Below are 24,214 nucleotides of genomic sequence, written 5' to 3' on the forward strand. Positions count from 1 at the left end.
TTCTCAAGACTCAAAGACTTTTCTGATGACATGCGTGGTGATGTGAACATGTGTGACTTTTTGATCATGGATCAGGAAGTATGTCATCATTGGGAAGCTCAGCATCACCCCCTCACTCAAGTGATCACTGATAGATGCTTAAATCTTGTGTGAGGTATAGTACCCATTTGAAGTGCCAATGAGACCAATGGCTTCGTCCACTGTTAACAGAGCACAAAACCCTCACTGGATGAACTCTGAGACACCACGCTGCAGCAGATCTCTACAAAACTACCGTTTGGTGGGTTTGAGGATGCCAACCAAGAAAAATACCTACACTCATCTAATAATAAGGCAATCAATGCACTCCTCCCTTTTCCTCCTACTTATCTGAGTGATGCCAGATTTTCAACCCAAACGACAAATCGCGGTAGCCTGACTAAAGGAGCAGAGATGAGAATTTAGCGGTTTTCTGTAAAGTCAGACATCGAAAAGTTTTTATTGTTTGTTTTTGACGTATGGAAAAGTTTTCGCAAAAATGTAAAACAATGCTCTCCTCACTCAAATCTTTTTGTTTGGGAAAATGCACTTATTTTTTCATTAAAGTTTTTTTTTATGTTAATGTGCAATGGGTTTATTGCTGTTGTTTTAAAATAAATTATTGAGGATTTAAATGAGTTTTTGGCTTTAATTTCTGGAACAGTAAATACCTACAGAACTAACCCACAAAAACAAGAACTCTTTGGGTCCTCAATTTTGTAAGAGTGAAAGGTGGTCCAGAGACCAGAAAGATGGAGAAATCCTGTCATAAAAAAAATAAACAGATTTACGAACACAGATCTTTAGTGGAATGGTATGTAACGGCAAAACCGGAAAGAAAAAAAGTAGAAACAACTCAAGTGTCCAATAATCGGAAAGTGGCTAAATAAATTACAGTGCCTCCATTTGCTAGAACATTATGTAGTCATTAAAAATTATGTTTTCGGAGAGCATTTATCGTGAGAAAACGCTCGACACACTCGTCACGCTGTTAAAAATGGGGCAGAAGCAAATGTTCACAATCACATTTCGGTAATGCCTTGATTCTCGGGGGAAATCAGGGGAACTAAGTGGGGGCTGAGGAAATCGACAGACTCCCCAGAGGGGGTCCCATGGGTTACAAGCTCCCCAGCACATGTTAGGGCTAGAGGCCAGCTCCATTACGTTTAAATGCACACGACACGACTCTTTCTTGAACAATCCTTCCAAACTTCTGCCTTTACACTCACAATGAGACCAAACTCCTAAACCTGGTATTCCAGACTCATCCCCAAAGAAACAGAGGAATCTTCCACACTTTGTCCTCCCCAAACCTGATTCTTGTCTTTGCTTTGATGTCATAACCCAGGGCTGATGTTCCTCACGTCTGCTTGAGTTCCTAAACCTCTCCCATTCTGGAAAATTCTGGTCTCATCCAAACTCAAACCAAAGACAGGCGCAGGTAGGTAGGGTACCACCAGGGAGGAAGTCCTGGGGGCTTGGCGTTCTGCAAATACCGCAGGGATGCCAGCTGTTAACAAGTGTCACCCAACATCTGCTGCTTACTTGGTTTGCACACTTATTCTCATTCTCCTCATTATGGGCATATAAATCCCTTTTCATGCCCCAGCCTCCTTCTGTCCACATCTGTCTGCAATTTACTCACCACGTGCCATGGCTGGGAGGAAGTATCTTATTTATGACTTTGTAGGATGCCAGGCAGGATGCTCGGGCCGGCTGAAGGTGCCCACTGCTTTTTGGAAGCACTGATGCCTTGAGCTTGGATGGGCTCAGGGCCTCGAAGGTCTGGGCCACCCTAACAGGAATCAGGAGACCAACAGCTCCAGGCAGGTCTGAGGAGGTGTGCCAAGCCCCCTCTTATCTGGCAATCACTAAGTATATGCACTAACAGCACTAGGCACTGGGCCAAGCACTTTACATCTCATTGAATCCCCATGACAACCCTCGGAAACAGCTACTGTTACTAGCCTCAATGATAAGAGAAATAGCTTTGTTATTGTTACCCTCAGCCAGAGGACTACATAGTTCAGAGAGGGTAAGGAATGTGCCCGAGGTCACACAGCTAGTCAGTGGGAAAGCCCGAATGCAAACCCAGATCTGGCTCCAGAGTGTGGTGTCCCCATTTCTGAGCTCGGATGGCCTCCCGTCTCTCCTGTCCGACCCAGCTGAATCCCCAGCGGGAAGCAGAGGTGTGTTCGTGCAGTGGAGAAAGCTTCCGACTCTGCTGGTCGTTAGTTCTGTGACCTTGACCAAGTTATTTCACTGCCCTGAACCTCATTCAGGTGAGTCCACCTGTGAGAGGGGGTTAATCCTGGTAGGACTGGGGTGAGTGATAGATAATGCTAGCACACAGCAGGTGCTCAATAAAGCTTTCCTATCATGAATACTGACACGTCCTTATTGTTGAGATTGTTGTTTACAGAGGAGTCCCCACATCTGGCAGATACCTGTGTCCCTGGGTGACCTTTGGTGACAGATAAGACACCTTACAGCCCAGAGGAGGAAAATATGCCTGCGCAGCTGCGTCCTGTGGGCCGAAAGAAGGATGCACATGGTAACAACCAGCTCTCTGCCCTCGCAGACATCGCCTCATTTAATTCACCAATACTGTACCATCACTCAGGCCAGGAAACTGAGGTCTGGAGACCGTAGGCAGTCTGTCCCAGGAGCCAGGGAGTGGTGGAGTCAGTGACCGTCCGCGGAGCCCCCTCCCTATTCCTTTGGGACCAGAAACAGCTTAGATAAGAGGTTCTGTTCCCCTTCTAGGTCCAGAAGGGCAAATGGGGGTGAGGATTCTTCCCCTAGGTAAGATCATGGAAGGCAGGTTCCCCTGACCTTGGAAAATACACTGGCAAAGGTGGCTGAGACAGCTTCTGAGGCAGTCAACTCTCCACAGGGTTACAAAGCTTAGGGAGACCAGACGACATCAGCTCGCACAGCCCCGGGCCTAGCGACACCTCCCCTGGGAGATTCTCACCACTTGAGTTCTATCCTGAGGGAGGAGGGGATGTCAGGAGGCCCCTGGAAGCTGGGAAGCTTGCACGGATCTGCCTGGACTCCTGGATGGCCGCATGAAGAGGAATGTGCCTGTGCTGGGCATGGTGACTTCCCAGTTACGAAGCATCAGCTGGACGACGGCATGTACAACCCACCTGCTCGGGCCTCAAGACACTGCTGAGCGACCCCACTGGAAACAAACCCCAACAGGAAAGGGTGCCTTGTAGCTAGACCACGACACCCTGCGAGAAACTCCACGTCCCAGCTCTCCCCGCAGGCTGGCATGGCCTGTGCACCATGCTCCTGCCAAAGGGAATCCCTGGCTCTGATTCTGGCTCTTTCTCTGGGTCCCCCAGGCCGAGGGGAGCAGAGATGCCCACCAGCCCGAAATGTTCCTCCTAATGGTGACAGGAGACAGAGATGACTTCTTCAAGCTGCCGCTCTGTCCTGGAGTTTCTTTCCGAGAGCTGCCTGAAATCAACCTAAGCAAGAAAGCCGCTCTGGCTTCCGAAACAAAGTTTCCAGAGTGTGTATCGTTCTAGGAAACTTAAATGGAAAGCAGGTTGCCAAGCTGGATTGCCTTTTTCTTTTCCCTGGGAGTATCAAAGGCAGTAACGGGACCTCAAGAGAATGCTTCGTGTCAGAGTTCTCTGAGCACTGTTAGAGGGGGACTCCCCCAACCTTTCTCGAATCATCTTCTGAGACCCTTCCCAAAGCCCGCGGCATGTGGGCAGGTGGCTTCCAGGAGAGATGGGTGTGTCAGCCGCCGCTGCTGGGGCCCAGGCCAGCTCTGAGGAAGGCCGGCTGCACACGAGGGCCCACCGGCCACGTTTCCTACAGCAGCCTGTGGCGGCCACGTGGAGGTTCCTGTGGGCCAGCTCTGCAAGAAAGCACCTGGCCACCCATGCCACTTCCTCCCCCGTCTTCCTGGAGGGGACCCCGGACACTGCACTTCTTAGAGGGGAGCTTCTCCAGGCCAACCACGGGACAGGGAGCCCCAGCCCTTCCCCGAGAGGCCACCACAGTGAATGAGAGTGGCATGTGGCGCACGAATGTGTCCTCCTGCAGAGAATTCAGCACCTCTGCACGATCCCATAACCAGAGGTGCTCAAGGACCTCGACAGTGCCAGGGAAGCGGAGCCCAGCGGCTGGGTCAGTAGCCTGGTCTAGCAGAGATGCCACCTGCCATTCATGCCCCAGAGGGCGGTGACCCTGCGTGACCATGCTGGAAAGCCTGTGCTGGGCACAGGGATGTGGGAATGACAGAAGCTTCCAACACGCAAGGCAGAATTCTACCAGAAAAGGGACAGGGCAGCTTCAGCTGGGGGTCTAAGCACCAGGAGACCCCCATGTCCGCGCCGCTCCCCCTGCAGAGGAAGGACCCTGGTTCCTCGGCGCCCCTGTGGCCCAAGCCTGAGCCCCAGGCAAGGGAAGGGAGGAAAATGCCACCAATCATCACTTAGTCACTCACCCTGCAAGGCTTCTTTGGCTCTGGCTAGTTCCTGCTCCTTCTGGGCCAGCTGGACCCGGAGCTCGGTGGCCGAGAGGACCTCGGAGGACTTGCCGCCCTGGGACTCCTCCAGGTCCTTCGTCAACATCTCCTTCATCTGGCGGAGAAGGTGGACCTCCTCCTGGAGCCGAGCCACTTCTTCCCGCAGGAGCACTAGGGGAGAAGGGCACACGGTTAGAGGAAGGGAATGCGGGCTCCTGCTGACTCGCTTTTTCTGGGGACTGTTCCGAGGTGCTTTGGCTTTTCCCGTGTGCTCTGCATTTGAGGCCTTTCCTCGTGTGTGCTGGGGAGAAAACTACCAAAGCTGTTAACCTTATTCCAAGAGCCCCAGCCCCAGTCCTGCGCCCCACCTCCAGTCTGCAGAGCATGGCTGGTGGGACCACCGAGCATCCCCCCATTCTCCAGGGCTCTGTTGCTGCTGTCACTGCACCAAGAGGGGCCATTCCAACGGCCAACATCATATTCCCTCCAATGTCAGGAACAAGTGTGAGAACGAAGAGGTGATAGGAGGTGGCATTCTGCTAGAAGCCTGGAGTGCCGAGTTGGGCTTTACATGCACTATCTTATTGAATCCTACGAAAACCACCTAAGGCGGCTCCCACCATCACCTCCATTTCACAGATTAGGGAGCTGAGGCTCGGAGAGATTGAATCGTAAAGTAAGAGGGTAGCAGAGCTGGAATCTGAACCCAGACTTAGCCAACTCCAGAGCCTGAGCTCCCAGTCTGACACTCAGGAAACAGTCCCCAAGAGCACACCTGACACACGTCACAGAATGCAGAGCCTTGAGGAACCCAGCACTGCTCAGAGACATGGGCAGCCACACCGGAACACACAAGAGAATGGCGTCAAGTGAGCAGTAATGACGGTGACACCATGTGTCGAAAGGGGTGTGCACACCACTTACACCCAACCCTACATTCACAAGGGCCCAGGGGCCTTGGGAAGGTACCAGAAGGTGTGCCATCGCTGGCCCCAGGAGTCTCTAGGCCAGCTCAGTCCTGTAGGTCAGCTGATACACCGGCACCCAGGTCTGCTCACCTGAGCCACAACAGACACTGAGCTGTGGAAGGTGCTAGAGTTGGGGGTCAGCAGCCTCATTAGGTCTCAGACAGGTGGCCTCTGCCAGACCCTTTACAGAGCAGACTCACAGTCATGATGCTCACCTCACTGGCTGAAGAAGACTCTGAATTATTCACTGAAGCAGGCCCTCAACAACACGGCCTCTCCCTCATTGCTGACCTCATGCGTTGCTCTCCCTCCCGCCATATTGGTCTCTCTCTTTGCAACATGCCAAGCTCTTCCCGGCCTCAGGGCCTTTTCCCCTGCAGTGATCTCCACCTCAAACACCCTTTCTTTGTTCTTCCTGTGGCTGCTTCCTCGTTGCGCCCTTTATCCCAGCCTCCTCCTCAGACAGGCCTTCTCTCACCGCCACGTCTCATCCTGCCATGGGAGCTGGGGTGCAGTCCTTGCCTGTGGGGGCCACGGCTGTAGAGACACTGGGTCTCTAGTTTGGTTCCCTCAGGGACCAGGCATGTAGCCGCAAGCCAGTCCCTTCCCTTTCGAGCCTTAAATGCCCCCAAATGGATCTAACCCTCAACGGACTATGAGGTTCCAACGAGACACAGGAGGCAGCCCCCCTGCAACAGGCCTGGTCCAGGATGTCCTCAAGGTATGCAGGAAGTGCTCAATACCGCTGAGGTGGTGGCCCCGTTTCCCAGGACGCTTGCTCTCTATCAGCGCCTGGCGCTCTCAGGCACCCGGCCCTGCACTCCTCAGGGCGAGCAAGGCCGAGTCCCCTCCAGGGCGCGGGGCAGACCAAGGGGAAGCAGAGCGAAGGCCTCAAGGACTCGCGGTCTCTCCACCCCCGGAGGCCTTGCGAACAGGTACCTCTGATTTTGACCCGTCCCTTGGTCCTGTGTCTCATCTCCTTTTCTGAGGCCTCCCGGGTTCAGCTGCCTTGTGTGCGAAGGGCGGAGGCGTCCCTGCCCTCCCAGGGCCTTCCTCACCCGCCTCAGCCTCCCCCCAGAAGCCTGAGGGCCAGCCTGAAACGTAAAACCTCACGACCTCACTCCCTGCCGAAACCCTCCTGGACCGGACCGGACCGCAGACCAGAGCCGCCACCAGCAGCCCCGCCCGCCCTCTCCGACCTCCCGCAGGCCACCTCTCAGCCCCAAAGGTGTAGACGCCGCCTGGCTCTGGGCCACCAGGAGAGCTTCCTCCCCTCCTCACAGGTTCCTTCCTGAGGTTGGTCCCAGCCCAGCTACCACCCCCTCCAGAGACCTAAAACTGTCCCCACCCGACAACCTGAGCAAAACCCTTATCACTGTGGGAGGCCCACTGGTTTATCCCGTCCCTGTGCCCAGCGGGCGCCACCTTCCCACAAGCAGGCCTGGTTACACCATCCTGTCCCGCTTGCTGTGGGGTCCAAGGTGCCTGCAGAGGGTGTGATGACATATGGACCCCCTCAAGCCATCTCTCCAGCCAGCAAGAGTTCATTGGCATTTGCCCTATGGAAGACAGCTGTCCAGGCACTGGGACCCTTGGGTGAATGTCATAGACAGGTCCCGTCCTCGGGCTGGCACACTCCCAGACCCCACCGTGAACACGGGTCCAAGGACCCCAAAGCCACACTCTGGGAAGGCGGGCCATCTGCAAGGGAGTGCCCGGCTGCTCAGACATGGAGGGGCTCAGGAACGGGCTGCGAACTCCCCCAGTCTCTCAGCAAAACTGGAGCACGGGAGGTCGACTGTGGGCGCTCGCCCCTCTCATTCTAGTCGAACATCTGCAGGCTGCCTTCACTGCAGGCCCAGTGTACGGTGTCCAGAAAGGAGAAAGGAGCACCCTTGGCCTCAAGAAGTCTCCAGGGAGTAGAAGCAGCACATACAAGTAAGCATAACACAGATAGCACTGCACAGGCTTGGGGGCACAAAGACATTTGAAATGGGCCTTGGAAGACGCATGGGGTGGTAAGCAGACAAAAGCAGCAGCAAAGACGAGGAGGCTAGAAAGCCAGAGGCCCCTGGATGCATGGGTGGAGGTAGTGAATGGGTCTGAGATAAGGAAACCTGGAGAGATAGGCCAGGGTCAGATTATAAAAGGTCTTAACCCTAACCACCTCTCTATGACCCCAGCTCTGCATAGCTTCTTCAGCCGTACTGAAGACTCTGCAATTGTCATCCTTGCTCCCTGCCACAGACTGGATGTTTGCATCCCCTCAGAATTCATGCGGAGCCCTAATGTGGGATGGTATTGGCAGGTGCAGCCTGTGGGAGGTGATGAGGTCATCACGAGTGGGATTAGCACCCTGATAAAAGAGACCCCAGAAAGCTTCCTCGTCCCTTCTACCACTTGAAGACACAGCAAAAAGATAGCTGTCTAGAAACAAGGAAGAGGGTTCTCACCAGACACGAAATCAGCCAGTCCCAGATCTCGGACTTTCAGCCTCCAGAACTTTGAGGAACACATGTCTGTTGTTTATGAGCCACTCATTCCATCGCGTTTTTGTTACGAGCCAGAATGGACCTATCCGCTCTCTTCCATCAATTCTCCCTCAGGTCTGTCCCCACTCACTGTCACCAAAAGTCTAGCTCACAAGAAGGTATGAGTAACTGCTCACATGCCCTCATTTACATTTACCTTATGGTACAGCAGGAGACAAGTCTGTTTGTATTTGTTTGTTTGTTTGTTTAGGGATGTGACTTCTGGGCTTCCTTAAACGCCCCGAAGGTGCCAGTAAGATTGACTACTATGTCTATGCAGGTGGCAGAGAATTTCAAGTCGTCTGGCTTTGAATGCAGTCCCGGCCAGGGATTGACTGTGACCGTGAGTGAGCCCCGTCATCTCTCTGGGTCTCCGTATCAAACATGCTACACGGGGATAATGCCACCTGTTGAGGGTTACTGGACTTGGGGTGGGGGAAGCAAACAGCAAAGCCCCCTGCCATGCACAGTTAAATCTGAATTTCAGATAAACAAATACTCTTTAGGATAAGCATGGCCTAGATATGACATGGGACATAAACTAAAAATGTATTCGTTGCTTATCTGAAATTCAAATGCAGCTGGGCGTGCTGTGTTTCGCCTAGCAACGCTGCTCCCATCCCACAGGGAATTCTGGCACCATGACACGGGACAGTCACGAGCAAGGGCTTTCTTTGCCAGAGCACCTCAGAGGAAGGAGGTGGTAAAGGGAAAGATCAGTCTGGCCCAGCCTCCCCTGCACCCCTGCGCTGAGATGAGAGCAGAATGCAAGAGGGGGCCGGGTGCCCCTGTCCTTGGCCAACAGTGGCAAAGGCGGATTTTTCCTGGGCTCACCTTTCTAACAGGTGCACCTGACACCTGGGCCCCGCCCCTGGAGTCGGGCCCTGAAGCAGCAGGAGGGCGGGACGGGAGGTGCGGCACCTGCAGGAGCTAAGTCTTAGGAGACCAGGCTGGAAAAACAACATTATGGAGAGAGAGAGGCTTGTTGGAGCTTACTAACTGCACCTGCCCTGGCTGGGTGTGCAATCCCAGATCTTGCACACGGTGGATCCTTCCAGAGGCAGAGACGTGGGACAACCCTGGGACGGCAATCATAGAAAGACTCACAAGACTGCAGCCATTTATGGGTTCTGGGACCGCGGCAGGCACTTCCTCTCTCTGGGCCTCCGAGGTCTCACCTGTAAAATGGGAGCGAACGGAATAAAGGAGACCCACATGTAATGTAAAGACAAGCTCGGCAGTGAGCATCATATGTGTGGGCCACCGGAGCCACAACTCCCCTTCCCCTCTGTGCAGGGGGGACTGGCCACATTGCTCAGAAACCGTGAGGAAGCTGGAGTTGGAAGATCTGGGCTTGTGCCTCAGGGGAACTGCTACAGTGCTGTGACCTTAGGCAAGTTGGTGTTCCTCTCTGGGTCTTTCGACACTTCACAAATCTGGACAATTGCTACTGATTGTGCATTTCTTCCCTGGGTGGGAGCAGGGGTCCCTATTCTAGCCTACACCTGCTGTGCTGCTCAGGAAGGCAGCGGCTGGTCACCGGTGGCTATGTAAGTGTAAATTAATTAAAACGAACAACTGAGTTCCTCAGTTACACTGGCCACATCTCAAGTGCCTATGGATAGCCAGTGGCCAGTGTTGGACACTGCACACAGAGACCACTCCCCCGCACTGCACGGAGTTCTGCTCAGTGCTGGTCTACAGAGCACAGGACATAGAAAAGGGGAGAAGTGGTATTTACTAAGCACCCAGTAGAGCACAGGCCCACAGGTACCTCGACATAAGGAGCCTTTTGCCCATGGCCAGAGAGTGGCTAGGAAGGAGCCACCATTTCTGGAGAAACCACCCTGGCCCTTGCCCATGGAGGGGGGATAAAGGGAAGATAATTGTGTACCCTTCTGCCAATGCTGGGCAACCCCACTGCCCTCGGACTTCGGGGCAGGGAGGCACGGGTTAGTAATAAAAGGGGCTGGTACCAGAAATGCCACAGACTTGACAGAGCTCTCGGGGCCAAGGAAGCCGGAAGTAAGCAGCAGCTCTCCTGCCCCAGGGGAAGCCACCGTTACCAGGGTGCTGCTCTGGAGGGGGCATACCCACTCAAAGGTGGCAAAGGGAGCCTGACTCTGCTCTTCTCTGTCTAGCACACTTCCTTTTGTTTAAAACAGCAAACACTTCTCAGCCTCCCTTGCAGCTAGGGCTGTCCAGGCGACCCGATTCTGGTGGACAAGATGTAGGAGAAAGCCCCTCAGGTGGACTGTCCATTAAGAAAAAAGGGCTTTGCCCCTTCTCTGCCTTCTTGCCTGGAAAGTGGACTTGTAGCTGGAGCTGCAGCAGCTACTTTGTAACAAGGAGGCGACGTGCACGGAACCAAACCAATCCAAGAAGGGAGAATGGACCAAGGGGCCTGGATAGCACAGCCCAGCCCTGCCCCTGCATCGAGACCTAGAGCAGCACCAGCTGGGCAGGGCTGCCTGGGGTAGGAGAGCCTCTGATTTCCCACATCACCAGAACCAAACCAATGTGGCCCACAGGACAGGCTGAGTCTGAGCTCAGGCAGCTGCTAAGGGCTCCTCAGCTGTGGCATCTGGGGAGCGGGGAGGGATGTGGAGGAATCCACACAGCGCAGAAGGGAGGTGGCAGCTCCTGGCCCTGGGGAAGAGCCCTCAGGTATGACAAGCCTCTTCCAGGCTTAATTTTTGTGAGCTCACAAGGGCAAGGGGCAGGAGAAGAAGGAGAAAAGGAAGTTATTTTCTGTGATTGGAGGGCATACCCCAGAACGGCCTGAACACGGCTACTCAGGAGCAAGCACCAGCAAGGACTCCCGGTGAGCTACACGTTGCTGAGCCTTCCAGAGTCAAAAGTCTTAAGTAAAAATAGCATGATAGTTACTGTGTATCACAGCGGCCATTACTCCTTTCCTAAAGCTCCTTGTTTCAGGCTCTGTTGTATCTAACACGGCTTAACTAGTTTACCCTTCACTGTACCTGGTGAAGTAGGTCCTATTAGCATCGTCCCATTTTACAGATGGGGAAGCGGAGGCCCAGGAGTTCGGTGATCTGGCTAGGGTCACGCAGAGTCAAGAGCAGAGCCAGGGTTTGGTCTGGGTGGTCTAGCTCCAGCACCCACACTGTGGGAACTCCTACACTGTCCTACCTTGCAGGGCAGGGCGGCAAAGTCCGTGGGTGACAGAGCGCAAGCCCAGGGTCCAAGCTGACTCGCCTCAGCGGATGACAGTGGAGACAGGTGTGCCCTCCAGCAGGGTATAAGCTTGTTCTTACTTCCCATGGTGGAGTTGGGTGACAGTGACCCAGCCATTCTACGCACGGTGCTCCTGCCCTACACCAAGGGACCAGTCCCCATGCAACCCCCAGAGAAAGACGTGGACGCGGAGCTGGCCTGTTCGTTTCCACAAGAGCAGGGGCTCTGTTCTGCTCACCCGACATCTACCACCTAGCCTGGTGCTGGACTCTCGGAATAAAGGTGCTGAGCACAGGGCCAAGGCAGAGGTAGGACAGGCAGGTCTGGGGTCACCCGGCCTGGGCTTAGTCCTGGCTCCCCCACTTCCCAGCTTTTTGACCTATGAATAAGTGACTTCTGAGCTTATCTGAAAAATGGAGTCAAGACCAGGCTCCCAGGCCTGTGGTAAACATTAAACAAAGCAATCATCTAAGTGGAAACATTCCAGAAGGTTCTAAATGGGGGTCATATGTAGCTTGTCACGATCATTCTTACAGAAGAGGGCAAACTTTTCTGATGTCCCGAAGGAAGGCCTTGGCCTGGATAACTGCTGAGGCCTGGCCCAAGGGCCCCTCATCCTAGGACGGTGGATTAGATGACAGAGAAGGCCGAGTCCCCGGCCGGGGTGTGAGGGAAGGTGGAAGAGGGCAGGGGCTCTGGGTGGAGGCCGGGCTTCGTGAAGTGAGTCCAGCCTGGAAGGGGCTGTCCCTGGTGGCCTGCAGGGGGACACCTTGCTAAGCAGCCAAGCCCGTGCCTGTCAAAACTCGCCAAACTCAAACTGTACACGTAACACCTGTGTGTTTCACTGTATGTAAATTATACCTCAAGGGAAAAAAATCCAAATACAGCAGTAACATAGTTTAGATTTTCCACTAAAAATTCATTTTTATAGTCCCCGCCCCCAAGCCCAGATAGAGACCCCCCACCCCAGTCCCCTGGCCTCAGCAAAGGGGAGCAGAGGTCCAAACCCTGCTGATCTGGAAAGCTCTGTGGCTGACCTCTCTCCCCTGCCGTGAGGCCTGTGTCCCAGGAAACACCAGGGCGCTCCCTTAAGCTACACGCACCCTGTGGGAGAAGTCAAATGCCAGGAGAACGCCCCCACACTGCCTATGTCCAAGCAGAGGTTGCTTCTGGATGACAGATGCTGAGCACCCCACAATTCCCTTCTGGTCCAAACACCCTTCCTTGCTCACAGAGACAATGGCTGACAGCGGTGCCATCTTCTGAGCACCAGCTTTGTGCTGGGCGCCACACACTGGATCACAGGCTGCATCTCCCTGGCTCCTCGCAGCACCCCACTTAGGATCGGACACTCTCGGGGGGCATGGGGTCAGGCCCAGCTCGGTGAGCTCTGAAGCCACGTGCCCTGGGACTGCCCAGCAGCGCCTGTCAGGCTGTGAATGCCTCGTCCCTCCTGGGCCTGGGGCTGCCACTTTTTTTGTTAGTGTGGGGCTTATTCTAAAAACTAGCAATAGGACTGCCCCTAGAGGATTAAAACAAGACAGGGATAATGATTCCTATGGGCCAATCACTCTCAGGCTTCAGGCTGAAAAGTAATAGCACCAAATGCACAAATGCGTCCCAAGAAGCCGGGAGCCAGTGACAGAGGGGAATCCTTAAAGGCAAAGCCCACCGCCCAGGGCGGCAGGGACGGGGGTCTTCACCAACAGTCTAAGCGCACCTCCTCTGTGCTCCTGTCTTTCTGCTGGGGGAGCGGACGGCAAGGAAGGTTCCAGTGTGTCCAGCTGCAGGGCTATCTTCCCTCCCTTCTGGAATTCCCTCACCAGCATCATCACGGTGAGAACAGATGACTTTTTGAGCTGCTCATGCATGCCAGGAAGGTTCCAAGTCTTCATACCCACTAATTTTCAATCCTCACAACAACCCTGGGGGGTGTACCCATTTCACAGAAACTGAGGCCCAGAGAGAAGAGAGAACGTGTAGTTGAACCCAGGTGGTCTGGGTCCGGGTCCCTGACCCGGAAGGCACAAGCCTGATGTTTCCTAGTTGTCCTGGCCCTCCAGTCCTCCTGGGTGGTGACCACTGTCTGCGTCCTGTCCTCACCCTGAAAGGCCCAAGATTGCAGAGCCCCAGCCTCTTGGTGAAGCTGACCCACTTCCGAGTGGGGCCAGAAGCCCCGGATTCAGACAGCCCAGGGCAGCAGGCAGTGGCAGCGGAAACAGCAATGTGACCCTTGGTTCCAGACCCAACCCCAAAGGGTCCTTAAAGCTCTGCAAACAACCAGACTGCCACAGGGAAGCCTGGCCGATTGGTCTTGAATGTTACGGTTTGCCTTTGGAGAGAGAAATCCTGGAAGAGCAATGGCCTGGGCAGGGTGGCCTCAGGGCCATGCCTCTGGTGCCCCCCACCCCGGGGCCTCTGGGACTGGTGAGGTGAGTCTTGGCGGCATCACCCTAGGCCCCAGCCCAGGCTCCCTTCCTGCCTGGTCCCTGCCTTAGGCACTGTCAACAGCCCTCTTGTGGGACTGTCCCCGTTCACCATGCAGACTCCCCTGTCCCTCCCTCAGTCGCCCTTGCTGGTGGAGACAGACCCGTTAAGCCAGAAACAGGCCCAGCGGTGGGCAGGCAAGAGCTGGGACTATGGCTTGCTGGAGACATCCGTGTTCTCTGGGCCTTTGTCATACGTCCTTGACACTTCAAGCCTTGGGGGTTTTGGGGACACAAGACAGCGCTTGCCAGATACAATGAGATTCTCAAATCTCACCCGGCCACTCACTTCTCCCCAGTATTCCTCCCCAGGCCTGAGAGAGCCACCTGGCAGTCCCGACTACAGGTGGGGGGAGGGGGGCACCGCAGGCTTCCAGGTGACACAGCTTTTGTCTTCTTCTCATATTTCACAGTAATTGTTTTTTCCTTTAGGTACTGTTTAATCCGACCCGTAGAGGCTGTTCAGGGCTGCTGCTGGCCCATAAACAGCCTTTTAGCCAGACTCTCCTCGGACCCCCGAATGCTAAGCTACTCCTTTCGCCTGGCCTTGCTGCCCACGGGCCTGCGGTTCCCACGGGAGTGCTCCCTATCTCAGAAATCCGATTCTCTCCAGGGATTGGGGGGGGGGGGTCTGCAGCCTCCCATCCCCTCTCCCTAAGCACTGACTCAGCAATGACTGTGTGCCAGGCACCAGTGAAGGGGACCGGGTCACAGGCTCAGAAGCAGGGACACCCCAGGGAGGGGCAGGGATCGCAGACCTCCCACACACAGTTGCCTCATTCTCGGGCAGCACTCGGCATGAGCCCGGCGCTGCAGAACGTGCTCCTTGAAGACAGCCTGGCCTGATCCCTAGAATGCGCCATGTGAGGTCCTCGCCTCCTGTGTCCAGAAGGCCTTTCTCAGCCTGTGGCTTGATGCTGTCGGAGCACTGACAGTCCGCAGGAACCCCGTGGTCCTCCGGGATCCGTAAAAATCATTCAGCAAGTGATTCTAGCCACAGGAGGGATGTGAGCCTCCAAATACACCATCCGGCTAGGAGCGGGAGGCAGGTTTTCTCCTGTCACCTGGGTGGCCAAAGTCCCTGATGGGCAGTGGCAGCAACGACTGCTCAGTCCCAAAGCCCAGTGCCCAGGTCTCCTTGGTGGCCTCCAGGAGCCTGCTGCTATCTGCGTGCTGGGCGGGAGGGGTGGGAGAAGAAGGGCCGGCCTTGCCCCAGGGCTGGGCCACTGTCTCTGGTGGGTTGACCCGGCTGCCCAGGGATACCCTCTGGTGCAAGAAGGAATCTTAGCACGCTTGTCAAACTCAGCTACAAAGTCACCACTTCCTCTGGAATGCGGCCTCATCCCGCGTTTTCCAAATTCCTCGTGATCCCCTCCTGGATTGGGCCGCAGACATTTCCGTTCAGCTAACATCCAAGCCCGGCTCCCGTTCTCCACCCCCCGCCACCCCGGCTCCCATCTTTTTGACACAACATTCCCATTTCCCTTTGGAAAGCCAGTCTTAGGGTCTGTGGTTCCGGCCTGAAAATGGGACCCACTCTGGCCAGTGAGAGCCCTGAATCACCCCGGCCACTGTGATTGGCTCAGGGGACAGTACATGACCCAAGCCGTCCAATCACAGTCAGTACCTGGCCTACGCATCCCTCCTCAATGATGAGCACAAGAGGAAGGAGCCTAAGGATGCTGGCAGCTGTCTCAGCAGGGAGAGAGGAGTCCAACGAGATAAAGAGTAGATTCAGATAATATACATGTCCTAGACCACACTCCCACCTGAAGCCAGGATATATCCCTGGACGTGAGCAAATACATTTTTAAACCAGTCTGAGTTGTGTTTTCTATCCCTTCTAACTGGAAAAGAATTCTAGTAAATTGCTTTTGAGAGAGATCGTTTTCAGGGTACCCAGCACCCCCACAAACTTAAAGGTCATCTGCCATAGGATAGGCACTCCAAGGTCTCTTTCAGGAACTGGATGGGCAGACTGGGTACTGGAGTTCACCTGCACAAAACCGGTGAGCACCTATCCCCATGGGTACTTCAAGCCAAGCTGACCTCTGCAGTGAACAGTGCCTCTGGCTTGAACCCTGGAAGGCACACATTTTCAGGTTCTGCCTCAAGGCCATTTCCTGCCCAAATCAGCCTTTCTCCTTTTATCCCACCGGAGGGGTCTGTGAGCACCAACCCCACAACCACTGGGTCTCCTTCCTTTGCCTGAGGGTTCCAGCTCCCGTTCGGGTGCTGACTTATGAGCCTGGCCCTAAACTTCAGCCCACCAAATGCTCTTGCCAAGCCTGTGGGAGCAGCGCTAGCATGCTCCCCATTTTGCACAGGGAGAGACAGAGGCCAGGACACGTGAACGGGCTTGTTCAAGGTCACAGAGCTGGTTCAGGTGCACAGCTGGATCACAGCTCGGAAATCTCAATGATTGCAAAGCTCATGTTCTTAACTATGGGACTAGGCTCTCAGCCCAAATGCCGTGCTGTGTGAATTTCTCGAGCTAAATGCCAGAACAAAGAGCCTGACAAATGGGTACAGAGAATGAATTATGCCTTACTTCGAATTTTGGTAAAATGTCTGGGCCTCCATTCTTGGCTCTTGTAACAGGCTTTACCCCATCTCAAGGCCTGGGTCCTAAAGGAATGTATCCAGAAGAGGATATCAACTGCGGGGTTGGCACGGCCTTTTTCCCTCCCCACCTCACCATGTGTGGCTCTCCCCTCTCATCCCTCCTCCCCCTTCACCACCTCCAGGGGAAAAAAAATTACCAAAACATAAAGGAGAGGGCGTGGTATTGGTTACACCCACTAACTCAGGACACAGTCCATCCATGCATCGAGCACAAAGCTCACTGCAAATTGGGAGGAACCAACTTGACCGAGGTCTTGCCACCGCAGGGGACAGCCCAGCTCTGGCTTTCTTTCCCACGCGAGTCTGAGTCAGCAGCAGTTTCTGCCTCTCAGTTTCCCTTTCCACCCATTACCAGAATGTACAGGGGAGACAGAAGCTGCCCGTCCTACTGGTCGGGGAGCGGGTTCTCCTGAGTCTAGCTCCTAGTGGGAAAGCTACCTTCCTAAGACAGGGGGAAGAAAAACAATTTTCTCTCAATTTTATACACAGTCAAACTGAGGCCCAGAGGACGGTGTCTGGAATTCACAACCTTGACTGCTAGGCCCCCCGGCTACTACGACCTGGAAACCAAACTGGAAACACGCTTTGGCCCAAACATTCTGCTCAGCCAGTCTGACATCCACTCAGGGGTTAAACACATGGAAATGCGGAAGGCATGCCGGAGGCCCCCACACATGTAAACAATTATGCAGAGAAGAGAAGTGGGCGACCAGGGCCCAGCCAATGGCTCTCCTAAACGCCACCACCACACACGGGTGGAGGGTCTGAAATCCCTGCCTTTTCAGATCCGCGTTGCAAACAGATCTGGGCTTTCAGGAGATTTTAAACCAAGTCCAGACCGTGGTCTAAAACGGAGGGTAAACCTGGAGGACTCCCCGTCTCAAAGGTGGCCTCAGAAGATGACCGAAGACGGGCGGTTCCTGCTGTGTATGGTGTGACCTCTGTGTCCCTCGATTTCCTCACCCGTGAAAGGGTGGCAGGGACAGTTGAGAGCAGCGATCCTGGGACCAGATGCTGGATCGAATCCCGGCTCTGTCCTTTTGTAGCTGTTTGGCCTGCAGGTCACTCCTCTGTTCTCATGTGCAGAACAGATAAATAACAGTACGCTGTGACGTTCTGGGAGTAAGAGATAAAAAGCTCCAAGAAGGGGCCCGGCACCGCAACCACGTTGGCGGGCCGCTCTGATCCCATCATGGAGGATGGCTGGCCCCGTGGAGCGGGGTGGGAAAGGAAGACAAGGGAGAGGGCATCTTGGGCTCCAACCACCCCTTCCCCCCGTCCCCCAGGAGCCCTCCCCACCCATCACTTGGCAGGAGGGGCTGGAGGCCATGGAACCTACAAGCACAGCAGGGCAGCACCATGTAACGCGTTCCTGATTATTCTCCAGCCCAACGGAGCAGCTGCTCCAGGAAGAAATAAAATATGCTTTGCATACTTTAAATGTTTCACTTATGAAAACTGGGAGGGCCGCCTTTCTAAATTGTTCAGCAATAAAGTCAGTAACGAGCACCGTTCGCTGCTCTCATGCCGGAGCCCCAGTCCAGGAGCCTGCTGGTGGTGGGGAGGGAGGGCGGGCAGGCCGGCCGCCAGCACGGAGCCCGCTGGGCCTTCTAGAAGGCGCCATCTGGGATTTCTCAGAGGGGCACTGGGAGCACATCCTGGTGTCCTAATGTGAAATTGGATCCTCCCTCTGGAAGCCAAGCCCCGGGCAAGCTGGGGGGGCAGAGGGGAGGGCCCTTCCGGCCTGGGACATTTTCCCACACTCCAAGGGCGCCCCCGTTTCTAGCCAATCGAGTTAATTGCAAAATTACCTTGGACTGAGAAAGAGCAGGCCTATCCCACCAGGGACTGGTTCACAGGAGACCCTCCTATGTGGTCTCCAGCATGGCTGGATTTCAACAACCTGCTGCTGGAAGGCCAGGCACAGGGCTCAGCATTCCAGAGACCGGTGGGGGGTGTGGGGGGTTCTCTGTGCCGGGCACAGGTCCAGTGCAACCCCCCGCCCCAAGCAACCTCAGAGGGTGGCAGATACCCTTTTACAGAGGAGGGCACTAAAGCACAAAGGACCTGTCCCAGGGCCCAGACCTAGGAAGTGGTGGACCACTGTCACCGGGTCACCTGGCTTCCCCATCCAGTAGGTCTTCGAATGCCACAGGGCCCCCCAATCCCAAGTCCTGACACGTACAACTCAAAAGCAAGGCACACTAACCAGAGAGGCCAGAGGGAGGCCTGCCTGGCCCAGAACGGTGCGGCGTCTTCCGCACAAAGGAGGCTGTGCTTTGGCCTGATGTTGCCGAGCTGAATATGGCACTTTTAACTTTCTCCTCAAAAGTGCCCTCACTTCTGTTATGTTTTTCATCCTAACCTCCTGGGAATATGACAGTGGTGGGTTTTATCGTCCTCGTTCAGGGCGGTACACCCGAGGCCCAAGGAAGAGCTCCTCGCCTCAACCAGTTCACCCAGGGAGTCTGGGGTGAGCGAGCCCTGCCTGGCCCCGGCTCCTCGCCTCCTTCAGACCTTCCCCGAGCCCCTCCTCCCTCCCCACCCGTGCAGACTCCCAGGTGCAGCCTTACCTCTCTGAGCTGCTCTGTCCATTCCTGTCCTCCTAGCCTCCTGCCCAGCCCCACCATCTATTTAAAGGGCTGAGGGGACCCACGAGCCCAGAGTAGTCCATCCTGGCCCCAGAGGCTTTTGTGGTAATGGATTCCTAGACATCAAAGCAGGAGACCAACAGGGCCCCCCACAACCATGTTCCTCCTCCCATCAGGCTACAACCTTCAGGACTAAAAGTGAACAAACCTGATTAGAAAAACACCCCCACTTCACTTGGGGGGTTTCAGCAGTATGGGCTGCAACTCAAACACATAATCAAGGCAGAAAAATATGGGCTATTTTGGGGGGAGAATGCCCTCCTGCCACATCTGTGAACAAAACTGCTTCCCCCACAGGCAAACTCGACCCCACACAGAACCTGCATGAAACTAGCCTTTTGGTTTTGACAAATGCTAGCTGAGCACCTCGACTGCCGGTCTAAGTGGCTAGAAAATCACAGGGGTGAGGCCATCTGGGTTGGATCCCAGCCCCTCCATAACTTCCCTGTGTCTCAGTTCCCTCATCTGTAAAATGGGACAACAGCAGTACCTAACTTATAGAATGTTGTGAAGGTGAAATGAGTGACTGTCCTCGTATAGGGACTACATACCAAAGAACTGCTTGGCACAGGCCAAATGAAACATGCCTGCTGGTTCTCTTCCTTCCCTCCCTCTCCTGGGAGCCACTGCCTTCTGGTTCTGAGACCACCCCCTGCCTGGCAGCCGGGTCCTGGATCCCCAGGGGCTTCTCCTGGAAACTCCTGGCCCGAGCCTCCTGCTAGAACATTCTCCACGGACAGGTCTCCAGAGCTGCCAGGCTGAGTGGCCCACGAGATCCTGATCTGGAAGGCCCAGGCCCGGGAAGCCCCCTCTCTCTCTTGCCACCCACCACCCTCACTTTCTTGTGTATGAACTGAAAAAGAAAGAGATGTAACTTGAACCCGGGCTTTGAGCTGCAGCCAGCTTGCCACCAAACACCCTCCCACCCCCCAACTCCCCCATTCCTGGGCCCCTCCCCCCACTCTGGCTGTCTGGCCCACTCCACCAACATTTCACAAAGGTCAAATGCTGATTCCACTCTGCGTGCTGCCTCTTGGGAGAGCAGAGGAGAAAACTATTCGAAAAATGTAAATTGAAAAAACCCCATGGCCCTCCACCCCCTACCCCTCCACACACACAGTCGCATACGAGCTTACTCCCTCTCTCTCTCTCTTTCACACACACACACACACACACACACACACACACACACACGGCCATACCCAATCCCACAGGACACGTGACCATGTCTAGCTCCTCTTAAGAGAGGTAGGAGGACAAAGAGACGAGGCAGAATTTTCACCAGTGGTGACCAACCCCCCACCCCCACCCCAGGCTGCTTTCCTTGGAGGAATACAAAGGACCCTGCCAACAAGGACATCTCTGCAGACCACCACCCTCCAGGTCCTCCCGAAGCACCGCCTGGCAGGATGCACAGGTTACAGATCCCGCCACCTAGCATGGCTCTGACCTGTGCTCAGGGGCCCACGTGAGCTGAAGCCAGCCCAGGGCACAAGGCCAGGGCAAGGACGGCCTTAGGTCAGGCCACCCACTCCCCATTCCCCCTGCACAGGACTGTGCTCTCTTTGGCCAGAGATGCTTTCAAGACCGAACATGCTTTTCCTTGAAGTCTCTCTTCCCTATACCCTTCCTTTCCCCACTCCCCGGGGAGGATGTGACACCCAGTGAGCAGGTTCTGGGTCTGGCTGCTTCCGGCCCAGCGTGCGCTTGAATCAAGGAATGAATGGCGGTCAGAGCACAGACCCTGCCTGTGACCGGTGTGGAGGGGACCCAAGGCCTTTTGTTGGTCTCTACATCATAGGCTAAGTCAGCCTCCTCCTGCCCTACTCTCTGGAGCTGAACTACTAGATATTTTCTCTTTCTTCTTCCAACTCCACAAACTCCACGCCTGGAGTGTCCAGGCCTTAGGCTGGGACCTCTTTTCGGACGCACCTGAAGTCCTCTGATCTCTCGGGGCTGCTCGAGGGGGAAGGAGAACAGACACGTGTCCTTGGGGTGTACAGAACTGGCGGGGTGGGGGATGGTAAAACAAAACACAACACAACACACAGGCCACTTTGTGCTTCCTCGGTTGGACAAAGCAGCAGAATGTAGGCCAAATGCAGTGGCCTAACGAGGAGCAGGTGTCTGCATTGTAATTTGACTTGTAGTAAGAAGCAGCCCCATGTCCTGTAGGCATGCTGTCGTGACCCCTGGAAATTATAGGCTGGTCACCAGCCAGGACAGTGAGGTCACTCCTTCAGGGGTAGATGGCACATAGCTGCAGATACTCCATGCACCGAAAATTAAAAACAAAACAAAACAAAAAAAAACCCAAGGCAAGGTCTGGTTACTCCTCAGCCATAAAAAAGCTTATGGACTAGGAAGCTCAAACCCAGGAGGCCGAGGGACGAGGGGACAGCACCCCTCTGGTCCTCTGGCAGGTCAGTACCGCATCCAGCAATGGCCTCGGGCAAGGCCAAAGAGTGTTCAGCTAAGGTCCTTTCAGTAATCATGAAAATTAACCCAGGATAACCCAACTGCCCAGGAAGTTGTGCCTGCCCCCAATCTCCGGAGAAAGCTGTACATCTCCTTCCAAATGAGCATTTTCTATGGGTGCACACCTGCAAAAAGCTAATTTGGGGGGTGCAGGGGGAACACCAGACTCCTAACCTGGGCTGGCCTGGTCTAGAAGGTGGGCAGCTGATTCAAACGTTTCTAGGCAGACACTCAATCTCCTTTGTCAACTGGTCTGCAAGTAACGCATTGTTTTTCTCCTCCACCTCTGTCTTCCTCTTTTTGTAATCTCTTGGCTGCATGAAAATGTTCGCAGGACCTCTTGGCAAGCAGCTGTTTATTTGGCCACAGACACTGCTTACGGACCACAAAAGGAGAATGTGAACTTGTCACTGGATGTGTTTCGGTTCCTTTTTTGATCTAGGGGCTGTCGGCAAGGGGGTGGGAGGTGCAGGGAAGGCTGCAGAGAAGGGGAAAGGATGGTGGCCCAACTGCACAGCCCTGACCTAGGCTACTGTCCCGGCCCTGCCTGTCCTAATGGCATCCCATGGAGTCTCTAGCTGCCTCTCTCCCCACCTTGCTCCCAGTGGGTACCACTGAGGTCTTCAGGCTCCTGCTCAGTCCTCCTAAACAAACATCAGGAGAGCCAGGAAGACACAGCTCAGTGTGGGGAACGCTCTGTTGGAAGGAGAGATGTGAGGCTGGGCAAGCTCGGTGGACCAAGGCAAAAGGTATCCACCTGCCTGCCCCCTACCCGCAGCACAATCTGCTCTGTCCCAACAGGGAAGAAAGACACCAGGGGAATGAAGCTGGGGTGCGGGATGGTATATGGGATCCTGTGCCACGGCGGCTGTCTTCCCATGTCAGAGGGGCTCTCGCATCAACAAAGTGGATTTAGTGTGTAAGATCGTCACACGGTAGGACATGGGCCAGCGGAAGGATGCTACAATGATACCCACTGTTGGGCCCCACATAATGGTGAACGCTAACCACTGATCAAAACTTACAGGGGCTGCCTGGAAAGGGAGTGAGTTTCCCATCCCGGAAGGCATCTCCGCTTAGGAGGACTAGACATGATGAGTCAGTTTGTTGTCCTTGCCCCCAAATTCTCTAAGTCAGCCCCCTCCCCACAATGTGGAAGGAAACGGCAGATCAGGGATCCTGCCCACCTGCCCAGATGCAGCGGATTGGGCCAGAAAAGTCACCTGACACTGGGTCTGCTGAACTATTAGTCAGGCAGGGACCAATCAGATTCTCTCTCTCCGGCATTTAAGGGATTGCAAGCATGGAACCCAGGCAGAGGAGTAAGGCCAGGGAGGGCAGCTGGGGAGAATCCCTGGGTGGAGAGAGGAGGGAGGTGGGATGGAGAGGGTACTGCCCAGGCTCCCAGCGTTCATGTCCGGACCCCACATGGCTGGTCTTGGACTTCTCCAGGTTGCCTGCTGTGTCCTCACCACAAGCCCTGCTCAGACTGGGGCTCCTTTCGGGAGGCACCTTCTCACACCTGAAGCACCAGAGCATCCCTAGCCAGACATGCTCTAAGCGGGAGCACAGCCTCCCTGCAGGATGCGGGGCTGGGCCAGGGCTCAGCGACTGTCACTGGAACCTGGCATTCCTGAGGCTGCTAAGGGAGGGGGTGGTGTTGGTCAAGACCCAGGACTTCCCCAAGGTCAACTCACATTCCCTCTGACCAGGGGGTTCCCGCATGGCCCGGGCTCCCCAAGCACTTCCCATCATCACTGCTCAGCACAGTGCCCTGACCTGACCGTATGCCACACACAACAAGGCTCAAAGCTCCATCATGGCCAAGAGTCTCATGTCCCAACAGGCAGAGAGCCCGGTGGGCATTCATGCTCACATACACTCATCCGACCCTGTGGGAAGATGCTTCCAATACTGCCAATGCCAAGCCCAGGCTTAATAAACATTTTATTATTTGCAACCCATTTGAGATGGCTTATTAATAAAGCAGTGCCTTTACTTATTAAGTACCTACTGTATACCTGGCCGTGCAGGGTGGATTTCGTCACTTCCATGACAGGATGAGGAACCTGAGGCTCAGAAAGATAAAGCAGCTCCCCCAAGAGCCCCTCACGGGGGCTACCCACAATTTATCAGTCTCTGACAAACTGCTGCGGGACACCTACCTCCGAGTCGGGAAACAAAGCCCTAGCAGATGCAGCCTCCAGAAACTCTCCCCTGACAGGAGCTTACCCCACCCCAACGACCGTTATCTCCCACTGATCATTGATCCTGGACTTGTGCTATGGGGGCATCTGTCCGGGGAGCCTCGCATCTCTCCAGCACCCATTCTGGTATAAAACTAACACAAACAATGTTTACCAATCACCTACTATGTGCCAAGTCTAAAGACTGTAGAAATCATCTCATTTAATCTCCATGAAACCTCTACTAGGTAGCGAGAGCCTCCCCAGTTTACAGATGGAGAAACTGAGGCTCAGAAGGATTAAAGAAGCTTGCTCAAGGTCCGCACTGTTGGAACCATCCGCACACAGGCAGTCTGGCGTTACCGCCCTGAGCACTTGGGACATGCCTCTGATGTCCCTACAGTCAGAGCCCTGGGTCCGGGTACTTGTGTTAGTGGGGGAGCTTGCTTACGCTCCTCCATGGGGCAGATACCCAAGGAAATGTGGAACCAGCACCTGCACCCTCTAACAATGACAGGCACAGAGGCAAGCTAACCATCCCTTTCTCTAAATTCTTACCTTCCGGCTGCCCACTCCCTGCTTTG

The 24,214-nt window shown here is 54.8% G+C and overlaps 1 protein-coding gene across 2 annotated transcripts in view; it reads right to left on the minus strand.

Annotated features, from left to right (window-relative positions):
* KAZN (kazrin, periplakin interacting protein) overlaps positions 1-24,214 on the minus strand; it is a 108,286-nt gene that overhangs the window by 70,336 nt on the left and 13,736 nt on the right. For both annotated transcript variants that reach the window (XM_047726316.1, XM_047726317.1), the window contains exon 2: positions 4,487-4,678. In XM_047726316.1, the coding sequence (XP_047582272.1) occupies positions 4,487-4,678 (192 nt within the window). The remainder of the gene's footprint in view (positions 1-4,486; positions 4,679-24,214) is intronic.

The sequence above is a fragment of the Lutra lutra genome, chromosome 4, assembly GCF_902655055.1.
Source record: "Lutra lutra chromosome 4, mLutLut1.2, whole genome shotgun sequence".
Lineage (NCBI taxonomy): Eukaryota > Metazoa > Chordata > Mammalia > Carnivora > Mustelidae > Lutra > Lutra lutra.